This window comes from Myxine glutinosa, chromosome 6 (assembly GCF_964187855.1).
Source record: "Myxine glutinosa chromosome 6, kmMyxGlut1.1, whole genome shotgun sequence".
Taxonomy (NCBI): domain Eukaryota; kingdom Metazoa; phylum Chordata; class Myxini; order Myxiniformes; family Myxinidae; genus Myxine; species Myxine glutinosa.
Window position 1 is genome coordinate 162,997,946 of NC_136266.1, and position 19,517 is coordinate 163,017,462.

At 53.6% G+C, this 19,517-nt stretch overlaps 1 protein-coding gene across 2 annotated transcripts in view; it reads left to right on the top strand.

Moving 5' to 3' along the window:
- Nucleotides 1-19,517, top strand: part of LOC137428960 (tetratricopeptide repeat protein 39B) — a 133,895-nt gene that overhangs the window by 55,757 nt on the left and 58,621 nt on the right. Inside the window, exon 4 of one of the 2 annotated variants that reach the window (XM_068118879.2) lies at nucleotides 959-996. In XM_068118879.2, coding sequence (XP_067974980.2) covers nucleotides 959-996 — 38 coding nt within the window. Of the gene's footprint in view, nucleotides 1-958; nucleotides 997-14,635; nucleotides 14,830-19,517 lie in introns of those variants that run through there. The other variant, XM_078780856.1, reaches the window with a different exon arrangement.

The following is a 19,517-nucleotide window of genomic DNA, read 5'->3' on the forward strand; positions in this document are numbered from 1 at the left end:
CCTTCCGGCAACGGTTGCTCGAGTGAGATGTGCATGGAAGAAGTTTCGGGAACTGAGTGGCGTGCTGATGAGGAGGGGAGTGCCGTTGAAGCTGAAGGGAAAGGTGTATGCTGCATGTGTGAGAAGTGTTATGATTTATGGGTGCGAGACATGGGTAATGAACGTAGAGCAGCAACGAAGGCTGGAAAGGGTGGAAATGCGAATGGTTCGGTGGATGTGCGGAGTATCGTTGAGAGAGAGGAAGACAAATGATGAATTGCGAAAGATGATGGGAATAGAGCCGATGATGGATGCTGTGAAGAGGAACAGGTTGAGATGGTTTGGTCATGTGTTGAGGAAGGATGAAAGTGACTGGTTGAGAAGAGTGATGGAAATGAATGTAGAAGGAAGTAGAAGACGGGGAAGACCGAGAAAGACTTGGCTAAAGATGGTCGAAGAAGAAATGCGGGCAAGGGGGTTAACAAGGAGAGATGCAGAAAATAGGGCAAAATGGAGAAGATTGTCATGGGGACCGCAAGGCTAACCCCCGCTCTAGCAGGGAAAATGGCCTTAAAATGCATGTTGTTGTTGTTGTTGCTGCTGTCCGTCAGGCTGTCCATCTGTGCGTCTGTGATAGGTTTTTGTTACCGCGATAACTTGAGAACAGCTGAAGGGAGTTAAATCAAACTTGGTACACGTATGTATAATGATATAATTATGTGGGTGGAGGCATCTCGGTCGACATCACGATGTAGAAGAGTGCCGTTCGAGTTCGTTCTTGTTTTGGTAATATAAACTTTGATTTAAACCTCCTTTTTATTTATTTATTTTTGTCAGATCTCAGTTCAGTAGATTGCAAAATATCGCAATCCACAACAAGTGGATGGAGAAAATGTGCTTAGGGAGAGGATTATAGCAAATGGACGTCAAAACAAAATGTTATTGAACGAACAATAACCTATTCAAATGTCTCCCCCAGATTCAGACGGAAAACAGGGAAAGATATACGATCTGAAGGTGAGAATTTAATGTTTATATTGTCACTTCGAAAAATGAAATGGCACTCCTACTACCTTTATTTTTGTTGTATATCCATCGCGTACAGGCGAAGGACATGAGGACAGCTTTAATATGTTAGTGGAGACAATGGGTAAATTAGTATGGACTATAGGCAAAATATTGTTATGTGGAAAGGAGGAGGGGGCGGTGGGAGTCAATATCTAGATTATGGGAAGAATAGTATGGTCCATCTGTCCACATAGGTTAGATTGCTCTTGTCTCTTGTATCAAGGAAGATGTCTGAGTAAGTCGCATTGTGAAACATGCACTGAGGCGGCAGGGAGTGTTAACTTTAAGACAGTGTTTGGGTAAGTTTGTTGTGTAAAATTTCCTGCAAATCAGGTGAGGCTGGGTGAGGTATTGTGACACCGCACATTTAACACCAAAGGTACACTGGGAAGTGCTTTGTGCTTTTGGAGAAACGACAGTTACAAACTGTTTGGCTGGCAGGCCACGCAAGCCATGGCGGTGAGGTCTGCTGCAGACCCCTGGAGAAAGGCGTAGCACTTTTATTCAAGGCCATCCCACAGGGAGGGATGGGCAACACCGCGTACGCCCAGCCAATGTCTGATAAGGAAATACTTGCTCATTAGCGCTGGTGTGCTCGATCATGGGATGCAGAGGTTTCATTTAGTGAGTGCAAAGGAAGGTGTACCAAAGTGACTAAGTGTGAAATGAAATTGGTCAGTGATAGACTGACCAGTGAGACTTCTGTGTATTCAAACGTGGTTCCTACACTTCACATTGAAGGTCTCTCCTTGATTTTAGGTAATCATTGTGTAGATACACCCAGAAAGCTGACACAGCGGTGCAGGAATTCACTAGTGATAATGGTCCTCAAAAGATGGACTCAAAATGTCCGTGTAAGAAGGATGCAAAATTTTGTCTTTACACATCTTTGTATTTCTGTGATGTATCCACGCATGATCTTCATCTTCTTTAATGGCCACACTTATTCCCACGTTCTTGTGAGTTTGACCGGGGAATGTTATTTGTCCCAGGTCTTTCGCAAAATGACTGGCCATGTCTGACGCTTGACTCAGGGTTGGGGCAGGAATTTGGAATTTGGCCATGGTGCCAGCAATAGCTTGCCTACTTTTCGCAAAGGACATTGTGAGACCTTTTCCATCCACCAACTAATTCTGCCAGACAGGTCACCAGTTAAATGTCCATCCGAGGGACGGCACACACATTGATGAATCACCCTGTCTGTGAAACACCGGGATCCTACACACACACACACACACTCACACACACACACGCACACACACACACACACACACACACACACACACACACACACACACACACACACACACGAGAATGTCGACATGAACGTGGATCAATGTCGATATGAACGTGGATCGGCTCGCTATGCCCGCCTCACCACACCTTGCTACTGGGGTACAGGCTTGTTTTAACTTAGGATCAGACCGTGCATGACACCGTAATATGTTGGATGAGATCACTGAAAGGATCAGACCGTGCATCACCATTCTAAGTTTCCTCTAAAATTTACTTCTGTGAGGGTGTCGGGGTGAGGGGGGAGGGGGGGGGGGCAATATCACAAGTTACAAAACACCTTCGGGAGGGGAGATATTGTTTTTGTAATGTCATTAATATTATGCTATTAAAGCGCGGCGTTACGCACGCTGCTTGCGAGCAAGGAGGAAGCGGACAAGCGGTAACTTATAAGCGTCTTTATTTCAGGAGCTCACTGTAACACTGGTGCGCTGGGCTGCGCTGGGCTGCGCGCCCCGTGTATATCCTCAGGCCACGCCTACCCCTCGGGCGTGGCCGCTGCCCACTTGGTGCGCGGAATGATGTCACCACGCCAGTGGGCTTTCGTGTCCGCCACACGCGCCCCCCAAGAATTCCCACGCACCTGGAGGGCCAGTTTGCGGGGCAAACGGATGACCCGGCCGAAGCGCCCCCTGGCGATCGGCGGCGTCCGGGGTGCAGGGATGCCAGGTGGGATGCCCCTGGCTGCCCCTGGGATGGGTGCAGGACCGGGGGGCGGCGTGGCGGCGGGGCTGGGCGGTGCCGGGGGTCTGCCCGCAAGGGGGCGGCCCCGACGCGGGGGTCGGGCCACTGGCGGTGGATGGTCCACGTCGAGGTGGGCCGGCTTGAGGCGGTCTACACAAACGCGGTCAGGAGTACCGCCGATGTCCAGGGTGAAGTGCTTCGCCCCGGTCTCCAGCACGCGGAAAGGCCCGTCGTACAGGGGCCGCAGTGGTGTCCGGTGGGCATCGTGGCGGACGAAGACGTACTCCGCCGTGCGAAGCTCCGGGGCGACGTGTGTCGGTGGGTGCCCGTGGCATGCCGTTGGCACCGGGGCGAACCTCTGGGCGGTCTCTTGCAGAGCGGAGCGCTGTGGTGCTGTGGAGTCGGGGAGGAACTCGCCCGGCACCCGCAGCGGTTGCCCGAAGACCAACACCGCCGCGGATGCACGCAGGTCCTCCTTGGGCGCCGTCCGGAGGCCCAGCAGGACCCAGGGGAGCCTGTCGACCCAGCCGCCATCGCGGAGGGTGGCCCGGAGCGCGGCCTTCAATGAGTGGTGAAATCGCTCACACAGGCCGTTAGCCTGGGGGTGGTAGGCCGTGGTTCGGTGCAGCCGGACCCCGAGCCCCTGCGCGACCGCCCCCCAGAGCTCCGAGGTGAACTGGGGGCCGCGGTCGGACAAGATGTCTGAGGGGGCGCCGAACCGGGCGACCCAGGTGGCGATGAAAGCCTGCGCGACGTCCGCCGCCGTCGTCAACGCCAAGGGCACGGCCTCCGGCCACCGGGTGGTGCGGTCCACCATGGTGAGGACGTGGGTGAAACCCCGCGAGGGGGGCAGAGGTCCCACCAGGTCCACGTGGACGTGGTCAAACCGGCGTTCCGGCACCGTGAACGGGGCCAACGGGGCCTGGGTGTGCCGGTGCACCTTGGCACGCTGGCACGCGAGGCACGTCCTGGCCCAGCCGCGGACGGCCTTCCGGAGGCCATGCCAGACGAACTTGTCAGCGATCAACCTTTGGGAGGCCCTCGCGCCCGGGTGGGATAGGCCGTGGATGGCGTCAAACACCTGGCGCTGCCAGCTCGCGGGCACGATGGGGCGAGGCCGCCCAAGGGAGACGTCGCACAAGAGGGCCGCGCCCGCGCCGTCAAACGGCACCTCGGTGACGCGGAGGCCCGTGACGGCGGTCCGCAAGGCCTGGACGTCGGGGTCAGCGGCCTGGTCCGCTGCCATCCGGGCATAGTCGATGCCGAGGTGGACTGCGTGGGCGACGGCCCGGGAAAGGCAATCCGCCACCGGGTTGTCCTTCCCCGCGACGTGCTGGATGTCCGTCGTGTACTCGGACACGGCCGAGAGGTGACGCTGCTGCCGGGCCGACCATGGCTCGGTGACCTTGCCCATCGCGAAGATCAGCGGCTTGTGGTCGACGAAGGCCGTGAACGCACGGCCCTCGAGCAGATGGCGGAAGTGCCTGACCGCCAAGTGAAGCCCGAGCAACTCGCGGTCGAAGGTACTGTAACGGCGTTCGGGCAGGCGAAGCTGCCGGCTAAAGAACGCCAGTGGTTGCCAAGCTCCACGCACCCATTGCTCGTGCACCGCGCCCACCACGTAGTCCGAGGCGTCGGTGGTGAGGGCGATCGGTGCATCGGGCGCCGGGTGCGCGAGCATGGTGGTGTTAGCCAAGGTGAGCTTCGCGCCCGTGAACGCTGTGTCCATCTGCTCGGTCCAGGTAACGTCGCCTTTGCCCGGCTTACCTCGGAGAGCTTCGTGCAGGGGGCGCAGGAGCTGGGCGATACGGGGCAGGAACCGATGGTAAAAGTTCACCATGCCCAGGAACTCCTGCAGCCCTCTGATCGTGCGGGGCGTGGAAACCCCTTCACCGCCTCCACCTTGGCCGGCAGGGGGACGGCTCCGTGCCTGGTGACACGGTGCCCCAGAAAATCGATTACGGCGACGCCGAACTGGCACTTTGCGGGGTTCACAATCAGGTCATGCTGGCCCAGGCGTTCGAAGAGGGTGCGGAGGTGTCGTAGGTGCTCTTCGCGGGACGCGCTGGCGACGAGGATATCGTCCAGATAGACGTAGACAAAATCCAAGTCGCGCAGGATGCTGTCCATCAGTCGCTGGAACGCCTGAGCCGCATTCGTCAGACCGAAGGGCATCCGCAGGAACTCGAAGAGTCCGAATGGTGTGATGACCGCCGTCTTCGGGACGTCCTCCGGCCTGACGGGGACCTGATGGTAGCCGCGTATGAGGTCCACCTTCGAGAAGAAGGACATGCCCGCCAAACTGGCGGAAAAGTCCTGAATGTGGGGGACGGGGTAGCGGTCGGGAGTGGTGGCGTCATTGAGACGGCGATAGTCCCCGCACAGTCGCCATCCCCCGCCGGGCTTCGGCACGATGTGCAGCGGCGACGCCCAAGCACTCTCTGAGCGCCGAACGATGCCGAGTCGCTCCAGGGTAGCGAACCCCGCTTTTGCCACCGCCAGCTTCGTCGGCTCGAGGCGGCGTGCCCGGGCGTAGACCGGTGGCCCGACGGTGGGGATGTGATGGGCCACCCCGTGCTTGACGGCCCCCGCCGAGAAGGTGGGCCGCGTGAGGGCCGGGAAGCCGGCGAGGAGGCGGGTGAATTCGTCCGCTGCCGGAAGCGTACAGATCAACGTGGCCGGAACCGAACCGTTCGGCAAGCCGCTTGGCAAGCCGCTCGGCGAGCCGCTCGTTGAGCTGCTCGACGAGCTGGGCAGCGCATAAGCGAGCGAGCTGAACGTCTCGGCCTGGACAAGACGTCTGCGCTTTACGTCGACCAGGAGCCCATTAGCACACAGGAAGTCCGCGCCAAGCAGTGCCATGGGCACGTCGGCGGTGACGAACGTCCATCGGAAAACCTGCCCTCCGAACCGCAGAGAGAGGCAGCGTTTTCCGTACGTACGGATGGGCGTCCCGTTCGCGGCAAGCAGCGCGGGGCCCCCACCCGCGGCGTGCTTGTATGATGTACCGGCGGGAACGACACTCACCTGCGCTCCCGTGTCGCACAGGTAACGGCGCCTGGATAAGGTGTCCGTTATGAACAGCAGGCTGCTCGAACGGCCGGCGCTCATCGCCACTATTGAGCGCCGGCCCGGGCGTTTCCCGACCTGTTGAAGGAGCATGGCGGATGACACTGCCGAGCCTCGTGGCCGAATTTGGCGTGGAACCAGCACCAGGTGGTGGAGCTGGAGGAGTGCGGCTGGCTCCGCCAGGCCGGTGGAGTTGGCGGTTTTCCCCGAGGTGGCGGTTTTCGCCGCGGCGGTGGGTGGGGCATGGCGGCGGTCACGAGGTGCGTATCAGCATGCTGCGTATGCTGTGTAAGCTGATGCTGTGGATCAGCATCATCAGCAGCATCATCAGCAGCATCAGCCACGAGGTCCGTGACGGCCGCACCGACTCTCGCCTGCGTGTCCGAAGCCGCGAAGTACCTGTCCGCCTCGGCTGCCAATGCTTGGGGTTCCGTTAGCACGGTCCCGGCCAACGCGAGGCGAACCTGCGCTGGAAGTTGGCGACGGAAAAGTGCCCGGAATAGAGAACCGGGGGCTTCGTCGCCCAACAGTGACAGCATATGGTCCATTCGGACCGACGGGCGCGTGTCGCCGAGCTCGGGGAGATCCAGGAGGTGGTCGGCCCGTGCGTCATCCATGAGGCCGAACGTGGCTAGGAGTAGCCGCTTGAGTGCCTCGTACTTGTGGCCGTCCAGTGGGTAGCGAAGGACGGACACAACTCGAGCGGCCGTGCCGGGCCCAAGGGAGGCGACGACGTGGCAGTAGCACGTGTTGTCGCCGGTGAGGCGCCGAAGCTGAAATTGGGCTTCGGCTTGGACGAACCAGACTTCGGCCTGGGCCTCCCAAAATTCGGGAAGTTTAATCGACATTGCGTCGTTGGCCATGGCAATGGCGTCGTGTGTGGAAGGATCGCTCCGGCAGATCCAACGTCGAGGGTCACCAGTAAAGCGCGGCGTTACGCGCGCTGCTTGCGAGCAAGGAGGAAGCGGACAAGCGGTAACTTATAAGCGTCTTTATTTCAGGAGCTCACTGTAACACTGGCGCGCTCCGGGCTGCGCGCCCCGTGTATATCCTCAGGCCACGCCTACCCCTCGGGTGTGGCCGCCGCCCACTTGGTGCGCGGAATGATGTCACCACACCAGTGGGCTTTCGTGTCCGCCACACTATTATCAATAGTGTTGTTATTGCTTTTGTTATAATAAGCGGCCGTGCAAAAACACCACGAAAAACGCCACGTATGTGGCAGGAATGCTTTTTGCTGACTACTCCACTCTCTGCCGCTCCATATCTCAACTCTCATATCGACAAGCTGCAGCCTCTTCACTCTCTGCAGACCTGGACAATATCACAAACTGGTCAAACAAGTGCAACATGTCTTTCAATCCTGACAAATCTCACACTCTCACTTTGTCTCTCTGAAAAGAACGTCTGGACAACCCTCCCATCTACTTTGTGAACAATCCTCTTGAAGAAGTTCTGTCACTCAAGCTTTTGGGTCTCACTATCTGCCATGATCTTTCCTGGGAAAACCACATTTCCAAGCTGGCCTCCAAAGCCAGTTGCCGACTGGGCATCCTCCATCGTGCAAAGTCCTTTCTGGGCACTTCTGAGCTCCTCACCACATACAAAGCTTTCATCTGCAGCTCAATGGAATACAGCTCAATTGAGATCTCGCGAGATCTTGGAGACGACGTCACGGATTTTCGAAGCTGTACAAGGTCTCCACGTTTTCAAAGTTAAGTCATTGTTCACAATTGTATTTTGTCGAAACTGTATTTATCCTTCGGTGTGTGAACCTATAGTGTGCCCCTTGGAAGTTTCTCGGTGTTTATCTTTCATAAATTAATCGGTTCTGTTTGCCGCGCGTGTGCGGCCTTGCCTCAGGCTTCCCCCGTCGAAGTTTGTTCCTTCCTTCCCTGTTTTTGCTAGGTTTTTAGATTTTCCTTTCTCCCCCAAACTTCCCTGAACATCTACTCTTTGTCTAACGTTGTAACTCCCACCCCCTCTCCTCCCAAAAAAAAACAAAAACAAAAAAACTTCTATTTCCCTTTCTCCTTGTGTGCTTTTGTCCCATCGTGCGCCTCTGTCCACGTGCGCTGTCACACCCTGCCCCCATTATCTCCTTGCCTTCCACCTTTTGCCCTGTTCAAGTGACTCGTGGTTGTCCCCCTAGGCCCTCTCCCCTTTGGTATCTTTGTGAATATAAGACTGTTCTTCACGGTTCGGTTTAAATGTGTTTAAACTTTCCCCTGGAGTGTTATATTCAGTCGTATATTACAACACGCTGTTTTTCTTCCTATTTAAAAGGCTCTCAATTTCCTCTTCAACTCATTCCATTTCAAAAAAATATTTAATCTCTTACAATTCTTTCTCACTACATGCTCTAAATTCTCATTCATTCCACCCCTCCTCCATCATTCTTAAACGGATCGCTAACTTGAAAATCACAATAATGTTGCGAATATGGAATTTGGCCTCCATATCCGCTTGTAAATATTCCCCTATTTCCCCAATACTCCCCAACTATCCCCAATCCCCCATTCCCTAGTCCCATTGTCTGTAAACAACACTCTGTAGAACCGACCTTCCCCTTTTTCCCCCATTAAATGTCGTGCCCAGGTCCACCGCATCTCACGTAGACAACTATAGGACATCTTGCTAGTTATTCTTAGTCGATGTCAGTTAAGGACTCGTTTCCATTAATTCTGACTCTTCGTTGCACCAGAATGTGATTATATGGCACCAGTAGTGAGTTTAGGACCTTTCCCATACCTCCTCCCGTCTTCTTCCCCAAACAACAACAACTACAATTACAACTACAACTACAACTACAACAACAATTACTACAACCACGGCGCGCGGGGGGAGTGTGCGTCCTCCCACCAGCTCGGTTAGCCGCCATGACCATGCGCTCCACGGGGTTGCCACGAAGGGGCTGGCTGTCAGCTCCTCGTCAAGGGCGGAGCCTGGTAAACCCCCCGCACGCACCCAATGAGAAGCAACGTGCCGATTCCACGAGGTGGAGCTAACGAGCCGAGGGCGTGTCACTCCCCGCCGGATATACGAAGCGACTCACCGGATGTGAGGTCAGATGCGCCCCCAGCTTGAGACGACAAGACGCCACCTCGAGCGCTGTGAAACCTCCTGCATCTACTGGACCGTACAGTACCCTGTCCTTGAGCCAAGAGTGCACCTTGAGCCATCGATTCTGCCTTTCCTGGCCATCAATCCCCGTGTGAGTCAGCCTTTTGTCCCGTTTATCTGTCGTCTGTTGGGGTTAATATAAGAGTGTGTCTAAGTGCTTGTCTTTCTATGCTGTACCTCTCGTCCCTGTAATCTGACCTTCCGCCCTAATATAATCTCCTCCGGAGGTCTTGAGAACCGTATCCCTGGTGTCGCGTCATTTTAATCCCAGCCGTGTGTCTTTTCCTTCATTGATCTAGCGTAGCGCGATTAGTCAACGTTCGGGTATAATCGGGTAACTTGTGCAGACGTGGTCATACCAAAACCGCTCGGTAAACTAACATCCACCACCGCGTCTGTAACAATTGGTGTCGAGGAGTGGAATTCGAACCCGGGACTAAATTTATTAGGCCCAAATTTGTAACAATTAGAATCGATTCGGAGCGCGTTTCCCGCGCGAAATTATAACGGCGAAATTTGATTTTGTTATACGAAAATAAAAACCCGAATTTTGAAAGTCGCGCTATGGCGGATCAAGACAGCTGGGGTCCGGTAGGGGAGAGTGAGGCAGGGTCGGTCCAGGACCAAATTGAGGGACGGGAGGAGAGCGAAGCAGTGAGGGCGGCAGGGTCGCAAAATAGCGTTGTCATGCACGAGGTGGCCACGGCGTCCACGCCCGCGACCGTAGTGGCGCCACCGGTGGATTTGAACTTGTTTTTAATACAAATGAAGGCCCTTATGGCCCAGAATTGTGAGCAAATGAGGGCTGATAGAGAGCGATTGGGTGAGCGATTGGAGGGCCAATTGGGGGTAATGAGGGACGAAGCGAGGGCTCAGAGTGAGCAATTGGGGGTAATGGGAAACCAAATGGGGGTAATGAGGGACGAAGCGAGGGGTACCGGTGAGAAGTTAGACAATAATTTTGAGGGGTTAGACAACGGGATAAAAGAGGTGAGAAATGGGTTAATGGGGGTAGAAAACAGAATGGCCGCTCAAGAGAATCAGATAGAGGGAGTGAAACATGGGTTAACGGGGGTAGAAAACAGAATGGCCGCTCAAGAGAATCAGATAGAGGGAGTGAAACATGGGTTAACGGGGGTAAAAAACAGAATGGCCGCTCAAGAGAATCAAATGGAAGGGATGCAAAAAGGGTTAGAGGGGTTAGACAACACCATGGAAGGCAAATTGAGGGACATGAGGGACCAAGCGGAAAGGGAAGTTAACCAAATGGGGCAGCAGATAGAGGGGGTCAGAATGGGGGTAGAAACCAAACTGGATGCTCACAGGGAGGAAATGGAGCAGATGAGGGTGGCATCTGGGCAGGAGATGCAAGTGATGGGAGAGGAGATCAGGAGAGGAGTGAGTGAGGAGGTCGGAGGAGTGCGCGAGGAGGTGAGGCACTGTAAGGAGCACATGGAGAAGGAGGTGAGAAAGGGGACTGTAAAGTTACAAGGGGGCATAGAGGACCTGACGCAGGAGGTGGAACAGCTGACGGAGGGACAAAAAGGACTAACGGAGCAGGTTCAAAGGAATACTGCGGTATTAGGAGGTTTAAAAGCGACACAAAATGACCTAAAAAATGACTTGGTAGCGACGAAGAGGGAATGTCAGATGGTACGTGAGGGACTGACAACGAGGTTGGACGAGGTGATAGAGGTAATGGAGACGAAGGACCGGCAGGTGAGGACGCACATGGAAACGGTCAAGGTAGCCTTGGAGGACGAGCTTGAGGAAACGTACCGGGGAATAAAAGAGGTGAAGCACAAATTAGAAGAAGTGGAAGAAGGGATGAGCGAAATTAAGAAGCGACGGAGAGGGGATAAGAAAGAGATAAAAGAGGAGATAAAAGAATTGGTCCAAAGTCTGTGTTTGGATCGTGATGATGTGCTCAGTAACCGGATGAGGGATTCGCAGGTGATGGAGGAGAAGCGAAGAGGAAGAGGACCCGGTGTAAGTGGTGACCAATATGGTCGTGCGTATGATGCGCCAGGGGATTTAAGAAGCTTGGGGGTCGAGATGGACCCGGGTGTTCGTGAGAGGCCGTGGGTGAAGTGTGCGACAGGTCTGGTGTGCGAAAGAGGAGGTGTGCAAGAAAGTCCGACTCTGGGGTGTGTGAGGAAAAAGTGCGTGCCAAGGAGTGAGGGTGCTGGCGAGAGTGAGTCGGTCGTAGCGCGTGTGCGAGGGAGCACATGGAAGCGTGCTGTGGTGAGTGTTACAGAGGGTGTGACGGGAGAGTGTGCGCGAGGAAGGTGTGTGACGGACAGGTGCATGGGGAAAGAGTGCGCTGTCAAAGGCAAGGAAGAATGCACACCTGTGGTGAGTGTTACAGAGGGTGTGACGGGAGAGTGTGCGCGAGGAAGGTGTGTGACGGACAGGTGCATGGGGAAAGAGTGCGCTGTCAAAGGCCAGGAAGAATGCACACCTGTGGTGAGTGTTACAGAGGGTGTGACGGGAGAGTGTGCGCGAGGAAGGTGTGTGACGGACAGGTGCATGGGGAAAGAGTGCGCTGTCAAAGGCAAGGAAGAATGCACACCTGTGGTGAGTGTTACAGAGGGTGTGACGGGAGAGTGTGCGCGAGGAAGGTGTGTGACGGACAGGTGCATGGGGAAAGAGTGCGCTGTCAAAGGCAAGGAAGAATGCACACCTGTGGTGAGTGTTACAGAGGGTGTGACGGGAGAGTGTGCGCGAGAAAGGTGTGTGACGGACAGGTGCATGGGGAAAGAGTGCGCTGTCAAGAGTAAGGGTGAGTGCGCTGTCAGGAATGGAGGTGAAAGTAGTGAGAGTGACATGGAGCGTGAGTTAGTTGTGACAGGTGAGCGAGGATGTACACCTGGGATGGAAGGATGCACACCTGGAATGGTAGAGCGTGAGTGGGAATGCACGCTGGAGTTGGTGGTGAGGCACGTGGTTGGGTGTGCGAATGAGAGCACACCTGTGATTGTCACAGAGGAGGTGACCGAGGAGGGGGTGCGAAGCGGTGTATTGGTGAGGTGTGCGAGCAACGAATGTGTGCCAAAGTGTTCGGTGGTCAGGTGTGTGACCAAGGCTGTGAGTGGAATGGGTGTACCTGGGTGTGTAAGGAAAGGTACGAGGAGCATGGGCACGGCTGGATGTGTGAGCAAGGAACGGGCTGCGGGGTGTAAGCGTCCAGGTGAAGCATCGACGTTAGACGGGGTAGCGTTTAGAACGACTTATAGCCGAATCGGGCCCTCGGTGCGTGCTGGGCCTCGCTTTGAACGGCCGCGTCCGTGCTCCACTAGGCGGAGCGGGCAGCCCGATAGGAAGGGTCGTTATGGCGACCACGTTTTGTTGAGACGTGCCGGCAGGTCGAGATCGGGACATTGGATGGCTCCACGCCGAGGTGATGCGTGGGATCTCGGCCCGGGTAAGCCCCCGTCCCTGCACCGAGTGCCGGACGCATTCAGCCGCTGGCACAAAACAACCAGCATCCATTGCTTGGCTTTACGAAGCCGGGCTTTGGACAGGGATTGGCGCACCGAGAGGTATTAGTGAGTCGACTGGGTGATGAGGTTAGTGTTTTGGACCCCAAATTAGAGAAAAACAAAATTTGATGATTGGCAAAGGATTGGCAGTAGTGATTGGCAGATGATGGGCAGTGATTGGCAAATTTTTAATTTGTTGAAATTTGATGTGCAAAATTGGTAGTGAGCGATGGGCCCGGTGGGTAAGGGTGGCATCCCTGCCACCCTTCCCATGGTGGGGGCAAAGGAGCAATAGCTTATGGGGTGTATGGCAGTGAAAACTAGCCCGGGTGGGTTAGGATATTGTAGGGATCTAGCGAAGATGACATTAGGTGACGTTAAGGTTAGTTAGTGACTGATACCTGTAGTGGGGACGCAGGTAGATTAGTGTGGATAATAATGACGTGGGAGCGCAATAGTTTAACGGGACGACTGGGAAGCGCAAGTTTCAGAAGGGAGTAGTTAGCTGAGATGATGCCGTGTGTGTGAGGATGGAACAGGTGTGATTGCACAGGTGTGCAACTGGACAGGTGTGATTGCACAGGTGTGCAACTGGACAGGTGTGTGGAGCAGTGTGTGAGTAATGAGTGTTGTGGATCAGCGCGAATGCGCTTGGGGAGAGAAGGGTGCAGGTGGCACCAGGTGTGAGAGCACAGGTGTGCAGGTACAGGTGTGTGGAGAGAGTTGGAGTGAGTGGTACGGAGTGGTGTGCGTGGTGCGAAGGTGTGGATGGGGGAAGAGTGGACCCTTTTCACGAGTACCCGGGGCGGGTAGTGTAAGTGTTAGGTAGAGGGTACAGGTAAATTGTGGTTGGATATTGGCATCTGTGGTGCGGGTGACAGAATGGTATTGTGAATGGGTGCATTAGTGTTGTGGAAATGGCTGGGCGTGTAGCCCGTTAGTGTGTGTAGTTGGTTGGGCACTCCACCACTGTGAGGATGTCGGCCAGGTGAGGCCGCAGGTGGGCTCTGGGAGCCGGTAGAGTTGTGGATGGGGCCCGAGGATCCGGAGGACGGACCCGGGTAGCCCAGTGCCAGAGAGGGCACCGAGTGGGGAGAGTGCCAGAGGGCCTTCCCCAGGTAGTTAGGTTAGGGTGAGGAGCAGGTAAGCTCGGAGGCAACTGCAGTGGTGGAGGTGTGCAGGTGGGTAGACCCGCTGGGAGAGGTACACGCCACAGCCCAGAAATTGTGCGAGGGCACCGGGAGATGAATCGGGGGAGTGAGACCCCAAATTGAAGAGCACCACAGTTTGGCCAATGGGAATTGGTTTTTAGAACCCATAGTGTAAGAGGGCCAATGGTTTGGCCGGAGAAAGACCCCGGGTAGTGTAAAGTTGTTAAAGTCATTTAGGAAATAGTTAGGATTGATGAACCTGTCGCACCATACGCAGCCACTTACCTGTGGTGATGATGATGACTCCACACCTGTGTTTTCTTTGTTTGTGTTGCAGAAGTAAGGGTTGCTGTGAGGATTTGTGAGACGCATCACGACGTGGATGAGACATTGGGGTGATTCCATCTCTCCCTCCCTAGGAGGGACTGATGATGAATTGGTGATGGCAAATTTTGATGAGAGTTGAAAATGGCAAATTTGATTGGTTAGGAGGGAGAGAAGACGAATTTGGTTTATGGGAGGAACGGGGAAGACAGTAGGGATGTTTGTTGATTTGTAAAGTAGATGTTTATGGGTAGTGTTGTGTTTTGTGGATACAGTAAGGGGTAAGGGAGGGGCCATGTAGGTTACCTGGTGGGGGGGGGGGCATACGGTAGGAACGTACCTGTCTCACCTGGTTCCCATGTGCCCCCAGTGTGCATTACCTTACATTGCGTGCACTTTTGCGCCCTTACCACCTTACTCACTTGTCTTCTTCTTTTGTCTCCCACCTCCGAGGATCTGGCTTTGGGGTAGAGAGAGAGGAGAGAGAGGTGCTGGCTTCGCAGTTGTGGGCCTGCACTTTCGCTGCTTGCTGCTTGGATCGATACACCATATGGACCGCAATGTTTGTGGCCACCCACAATGGACCGCAGTTCTTTTGCGGCCAAGCACCACCCATGGATGGACCTATGGGTCAACGTGGCACCTATGCCAAACAGGTGAACCACTAATAGTTGGCCCCCTGACGGCCGCAATAAGGAAATGGACGCGGTTGGCACCTTTCTTTATTTTTTTGAAGGAAGTAAGAAGGCCAAGTGCACCACACGAAGGCAAGACCAGCGGCAGAACATCGGCCGGCTGCGACACCACCGGTGATTTATAGACACTTTATTGCTGCACCGGATGGTGCTGACTGTACATGATGGGGTGGTGCTTTTCGTGCTGGGAAAGGGTGCTCTGCACGTTATTAAAGGCCGTAGGCCACAGAGCACTCGTGGGTTGGTGTATCGATGCTAGCATGCGTGCTCTCTCTATGCATAACATCTGCATGTGTTCCTCCAAAAACAGGTCCTGGATCGTAGTGTAAATATCAGCGTAGTCTTGTGTAAATAATGCTCCCTACCGGCTGTATGTTTGGTTTGAGGATTCTTTCCAGATTCGGTTATCCTGTGGGTGTGTTTCTGTGAGGAGAAGGGTGCAACGTCGCAGGGGGACATATTTACTCATTTGTGAATATCTGTAAAACTGTCGCACTCAGGGTAGAGTTAATAGTAGAGGGAACTACATTGCGTGCCACACTAAAGTAGGTAAAAATTTATCGGGTCGGGACGCCCCGAGGGTAGAGAAGGGTGCAATGTTGCGAATATGGAATTTGGCCTCCATATCCGCTTGTAAATATTCCCCTATTTCCCCAATACTCCCCAACTATCCCCAATCCCCCATTCCCTAGTCCCATTGTCTGTAAACAACACTCTGTAGAACCGACCTTCCCCTTTTTCCCCCATTAAATGTCGTGCCCAGGTCCACCGCATCTCACGTAGACAACTATAGGACATCTTGCTAGTTATTCTTAGTCGATGTCAGTTAAGGACTCGTTTCCATTAATTCTGACTCTTCGTTGCACCAGAATGTGATTATATGGCACCAGTAGTGAGTTTAGGACCTTTCCCATACCTCCTCCCGTCTTCTTCCCCAAACAACAACAACAACAACAACTACAACTACAACTACAACTACAACTACAACAACAATTACTACAACCACGGCGCGCGGGGGGAGTGTGCGTCCTCCCACCAGCTCGGTTAGCCGCCATGACCATGCGCTCCACGGGGTTACCACGAAGGGGCTGGCTGTCAGCTCCTCGTCAAGGGCGGAGCCTGGTAAACCCCCCGCACGCACCCAATGAGAAGCAACGTGCCGATTCCACGAGGCGGAGCTAACGAGCCGAGGGCGTGTCACTCCCCGCCGGATATACGAAGCGACTCACCGGATGTGAGGTCAGATGCGCCCCCAGCTTGAGACGACAAGACGCCACCTCGAGCGCTGTGAAACCTCCTGCATCTACTGGACCGTACAGTACCCTGTCCTTGAGCCAAGAGTGCACCTTGAGCCATCGATTCTGCCTTTCCTGGCCATCAATCCCCGTGTGAGTCAGCCTTTTGTCCCGTTTATCTGTCGTCTGTTGGGGTTAATATAAGAGTGTGTCTAAGTGCTTGTCTTTCTATGCTGTACCTCTCGTCCCTGTAATCTGACCTTCCGCCCTAATATAATCTCCTCCGGAGGTCTTGAGAACCGTATCCCTGGTGTCGCGTCATTTTAATCCCAGCCGTGTGTCTTTTCCTTCATTGATCTAGCGTAGCGCGATTAGTCAACGTTCGGGTATAATCGGGTAACTTGTGCAGACGTGGTCATACCAAAACCGCTCGGTAAACTAACATCCACCACCGCGTCTGTAACAATAAACCCAATTTGTTATAAATGTTCATCTTTCATTAATCATCCACTTTCCAAACTCCCCCCTTGCCCCTCCCCTCCAAATCTCCCCCCTTGCCCCTCCCCTCCAAATCTCCCCCCTTGCCCCTCCCCTCTTAAACTCTCCCCTTGCCCTTTCCCTCCTAAACGCCCCCCTTGCCCCTCCCATTCAAAACTCCCCCCCAATCCCTCCCCTTCAAATCTCCCCCCTCCCACCTCCTTCTCAAAGCTGCCTCCTCCCCACTTCGTCTCTCTTCTATCTCATACCTCCACCTCCCCCAACCTTCTACTTTCCTCTGCCCCCCCTCAAACAACTGCGCACTGTGCCTCATCCCATCACCATCAAACCTTTCGTCCTCCTCATCCTTCCCTTTCTTGTAACTCTTCTGTAATCTCTGACACACTATCAACTGCGCTCCCTACCTCCCCCTCTCATCCTTCATCTGACCCTACCCCTCCCCTCCCCTGTCCTGCACCCGTTGCTCCCCCTCTCTCCTCATTAACGGTATGGACCTCAAACATCTAGGGCCTTCATTCAAACCTGATTGATCTCTCCATTCAGGTTGCTTCTGACAATCCAGACTTGATTTGCTTAACAGAAACTTTCCTCCTTCAAGATGTATCTGATTCCTTAATATCTCTTCCTGGTTACTCCCTCCTCCGGTATGATAGACCTGAGCCTCGTCCTGGTGGTGGGGTTGCTATCTTTATCAAAAACTCTCTTCCTCACTCTCCTTGCACTGCCCTCTCTCCACCCCACCCCCAGGAATACCTCTGGCCATGGCTTCCTCTCCGCATCCACCTTTTGTTCACATGTGTTCTGTACCATCCTCCAAACAGTGATGACTCCATTTACATTTCGCTGTCGGACAACATGGACCAACTTCTATCAACTCATCCAAACTCTCTCTTGCTCATATGTGGCGACTTCAACTGTCATCATGCCAGCTGGCTGGGTGTGGGTTCCTCTCTCACCAGCCATGGCACCTCAGCAAAGGACTTCTGCGACTCATTGGGACTGACACAATCTGTCAATTTCCTGACCCGGTTTGCAGTCAATGGAGTATCTTCTCTTCTGGACTTAGTTATGACAAACTTCCCTGCAAATGTCTGCTGCTCTTCTTCTGTTCCAATCGGTTCTTCTGTTCATGTGCTTGTTAAAGTGGACATCTCTCTGGCCATTCTCAGAGAGCCTCCTCAGCGCCGACGAGTCTGGCATTTCCCTCAGGCCGACTGGCACTGTCTGCAAGCAGCCATCAATCATCTTGACTGGTCTCCCATCTCTACTGCCTCTGACATCAATTCTTCCTGGGAATTCTTCCAAAGCAAACTGCTCTCTCTCTCATGCACAGATTTATCCCATCTCGTCTTCAGTTGTCTTACCCTTCCTCCCATCCATGGTACACTGAATCTTGTGGTGAAGCAGTTGCCCTTAAACAACTTGCCTTTTCCTCTTGGAAGGGAAATCCAACTGAAGGCAATCTCAGTTCCTTCCACCAAGCTCGGAACAAGTGTGTGTCTACCCTCAGGAGTGCCAGGAAGCACTATCTCTCCACACTCAAGATTGAACTCTCAAACCTGTCTCCTTCCTCCAAATCCTGGTGGCGTCTGGTCAAATACGTTTCTGGTGTTTGTTCCCCCTCCATCTCCTCCCTTACCTCAAATGGCTACACAGTTGACACCGCACGTGACAAAGCCGAATGCCTCAACTCTGTGTTTGCCTCAAAATCTTGTGTCCCAAACCCATCTCTCTCTGTTCCCACCTTTTCCAGTCGAACCTAACTGCTCCTGAACTCTATGTCATTCTCTCCTGACAAGGTGGAGAAGTTTTTGTCAAACCTCGACTCTGAATCTGCAACTGGACCAGACGGCATCAGTCCACTGTTCCTAAAATCCTGCTCTGCCGCTCTATCTCACCCTCTCTCTGTTCTTTTCACCCTCTCTTTTGCTCAAGGTCATCTGCCAGCATCTTGGAAATATATACTTTGTTTGCTTGTTTGTTTGATTTGTTTCTTTGATAAATGTTAGCTCTTTCACCAGCCTCGACTCTGTATACAAAAAAAAAAAAAAAAAAAAACGGTTAAGAATACAACCCTTCCTTTTAAATTTTTTTTTATTTTACTTTTATTTTTTTTAAATTCCGAGTAGTGCTCGACAAATTCAGGGTCGTGCAGGAGCTAACACATTCAACACAAACACATGCATGGACATAAAACATACAATAAAGGGAGCAGGAGACAAGAGGGGGAGAGAGGAAAGCATACAAGCACATCAGTAGAGATCAGGGACGTCGGTAGATCTGTGGAAGGGAGAGGGCTGGAGGTATGCGGGGCGGGAGGGAGGGAGGGGGTACACGGAATAAATCAAATGAATACTACAAGGAATTTCAGGAATGAAGTCGGAGATTGAAAAAGTTGGATTTGGAGTGATTTAACGGGCAAGGGGGTTAACAAAGGGAGATGCAGAAAATAGGGCAAAATGGAGAAGATTGTCATGGGGACCGCAAGGCTAACCCCCTCTCCAGCAGGGAAAATGGCCTTAAAATGCCTGTTGTTGTTGTTGTTGTTGGAGTGATTTAACAGGGGTAGAAAAGATCAAGGTTTTGGATGGGGGAAGATAAGAGATTGAGGTGAACAGCAGTATTAAACACCTGGAGGGAGGAGAGGGATTGAAGAGAGTGTGGGAGTTTGTTCCAGAGGCAGGAAAAAAAGAGGCATGAAAGAGTGAAGGTGAGCAGAGTCTTGATTTTGTCAGTTTCACCAGAAAAGGGTTTCTGGCAGCCCTTGTACATCCTGAAGGAATATCCAGGGTACAGAGCACAGACAGAGCAGGAGGAGCTAGGCCAGAGAGCAGTCGGTAGAAGACAGAAAGACCACCAACCTGCCTGCGGTGAGCGAGTGAAAGGCCCTCAGAATCAGCTTCATCGTGGGAGATT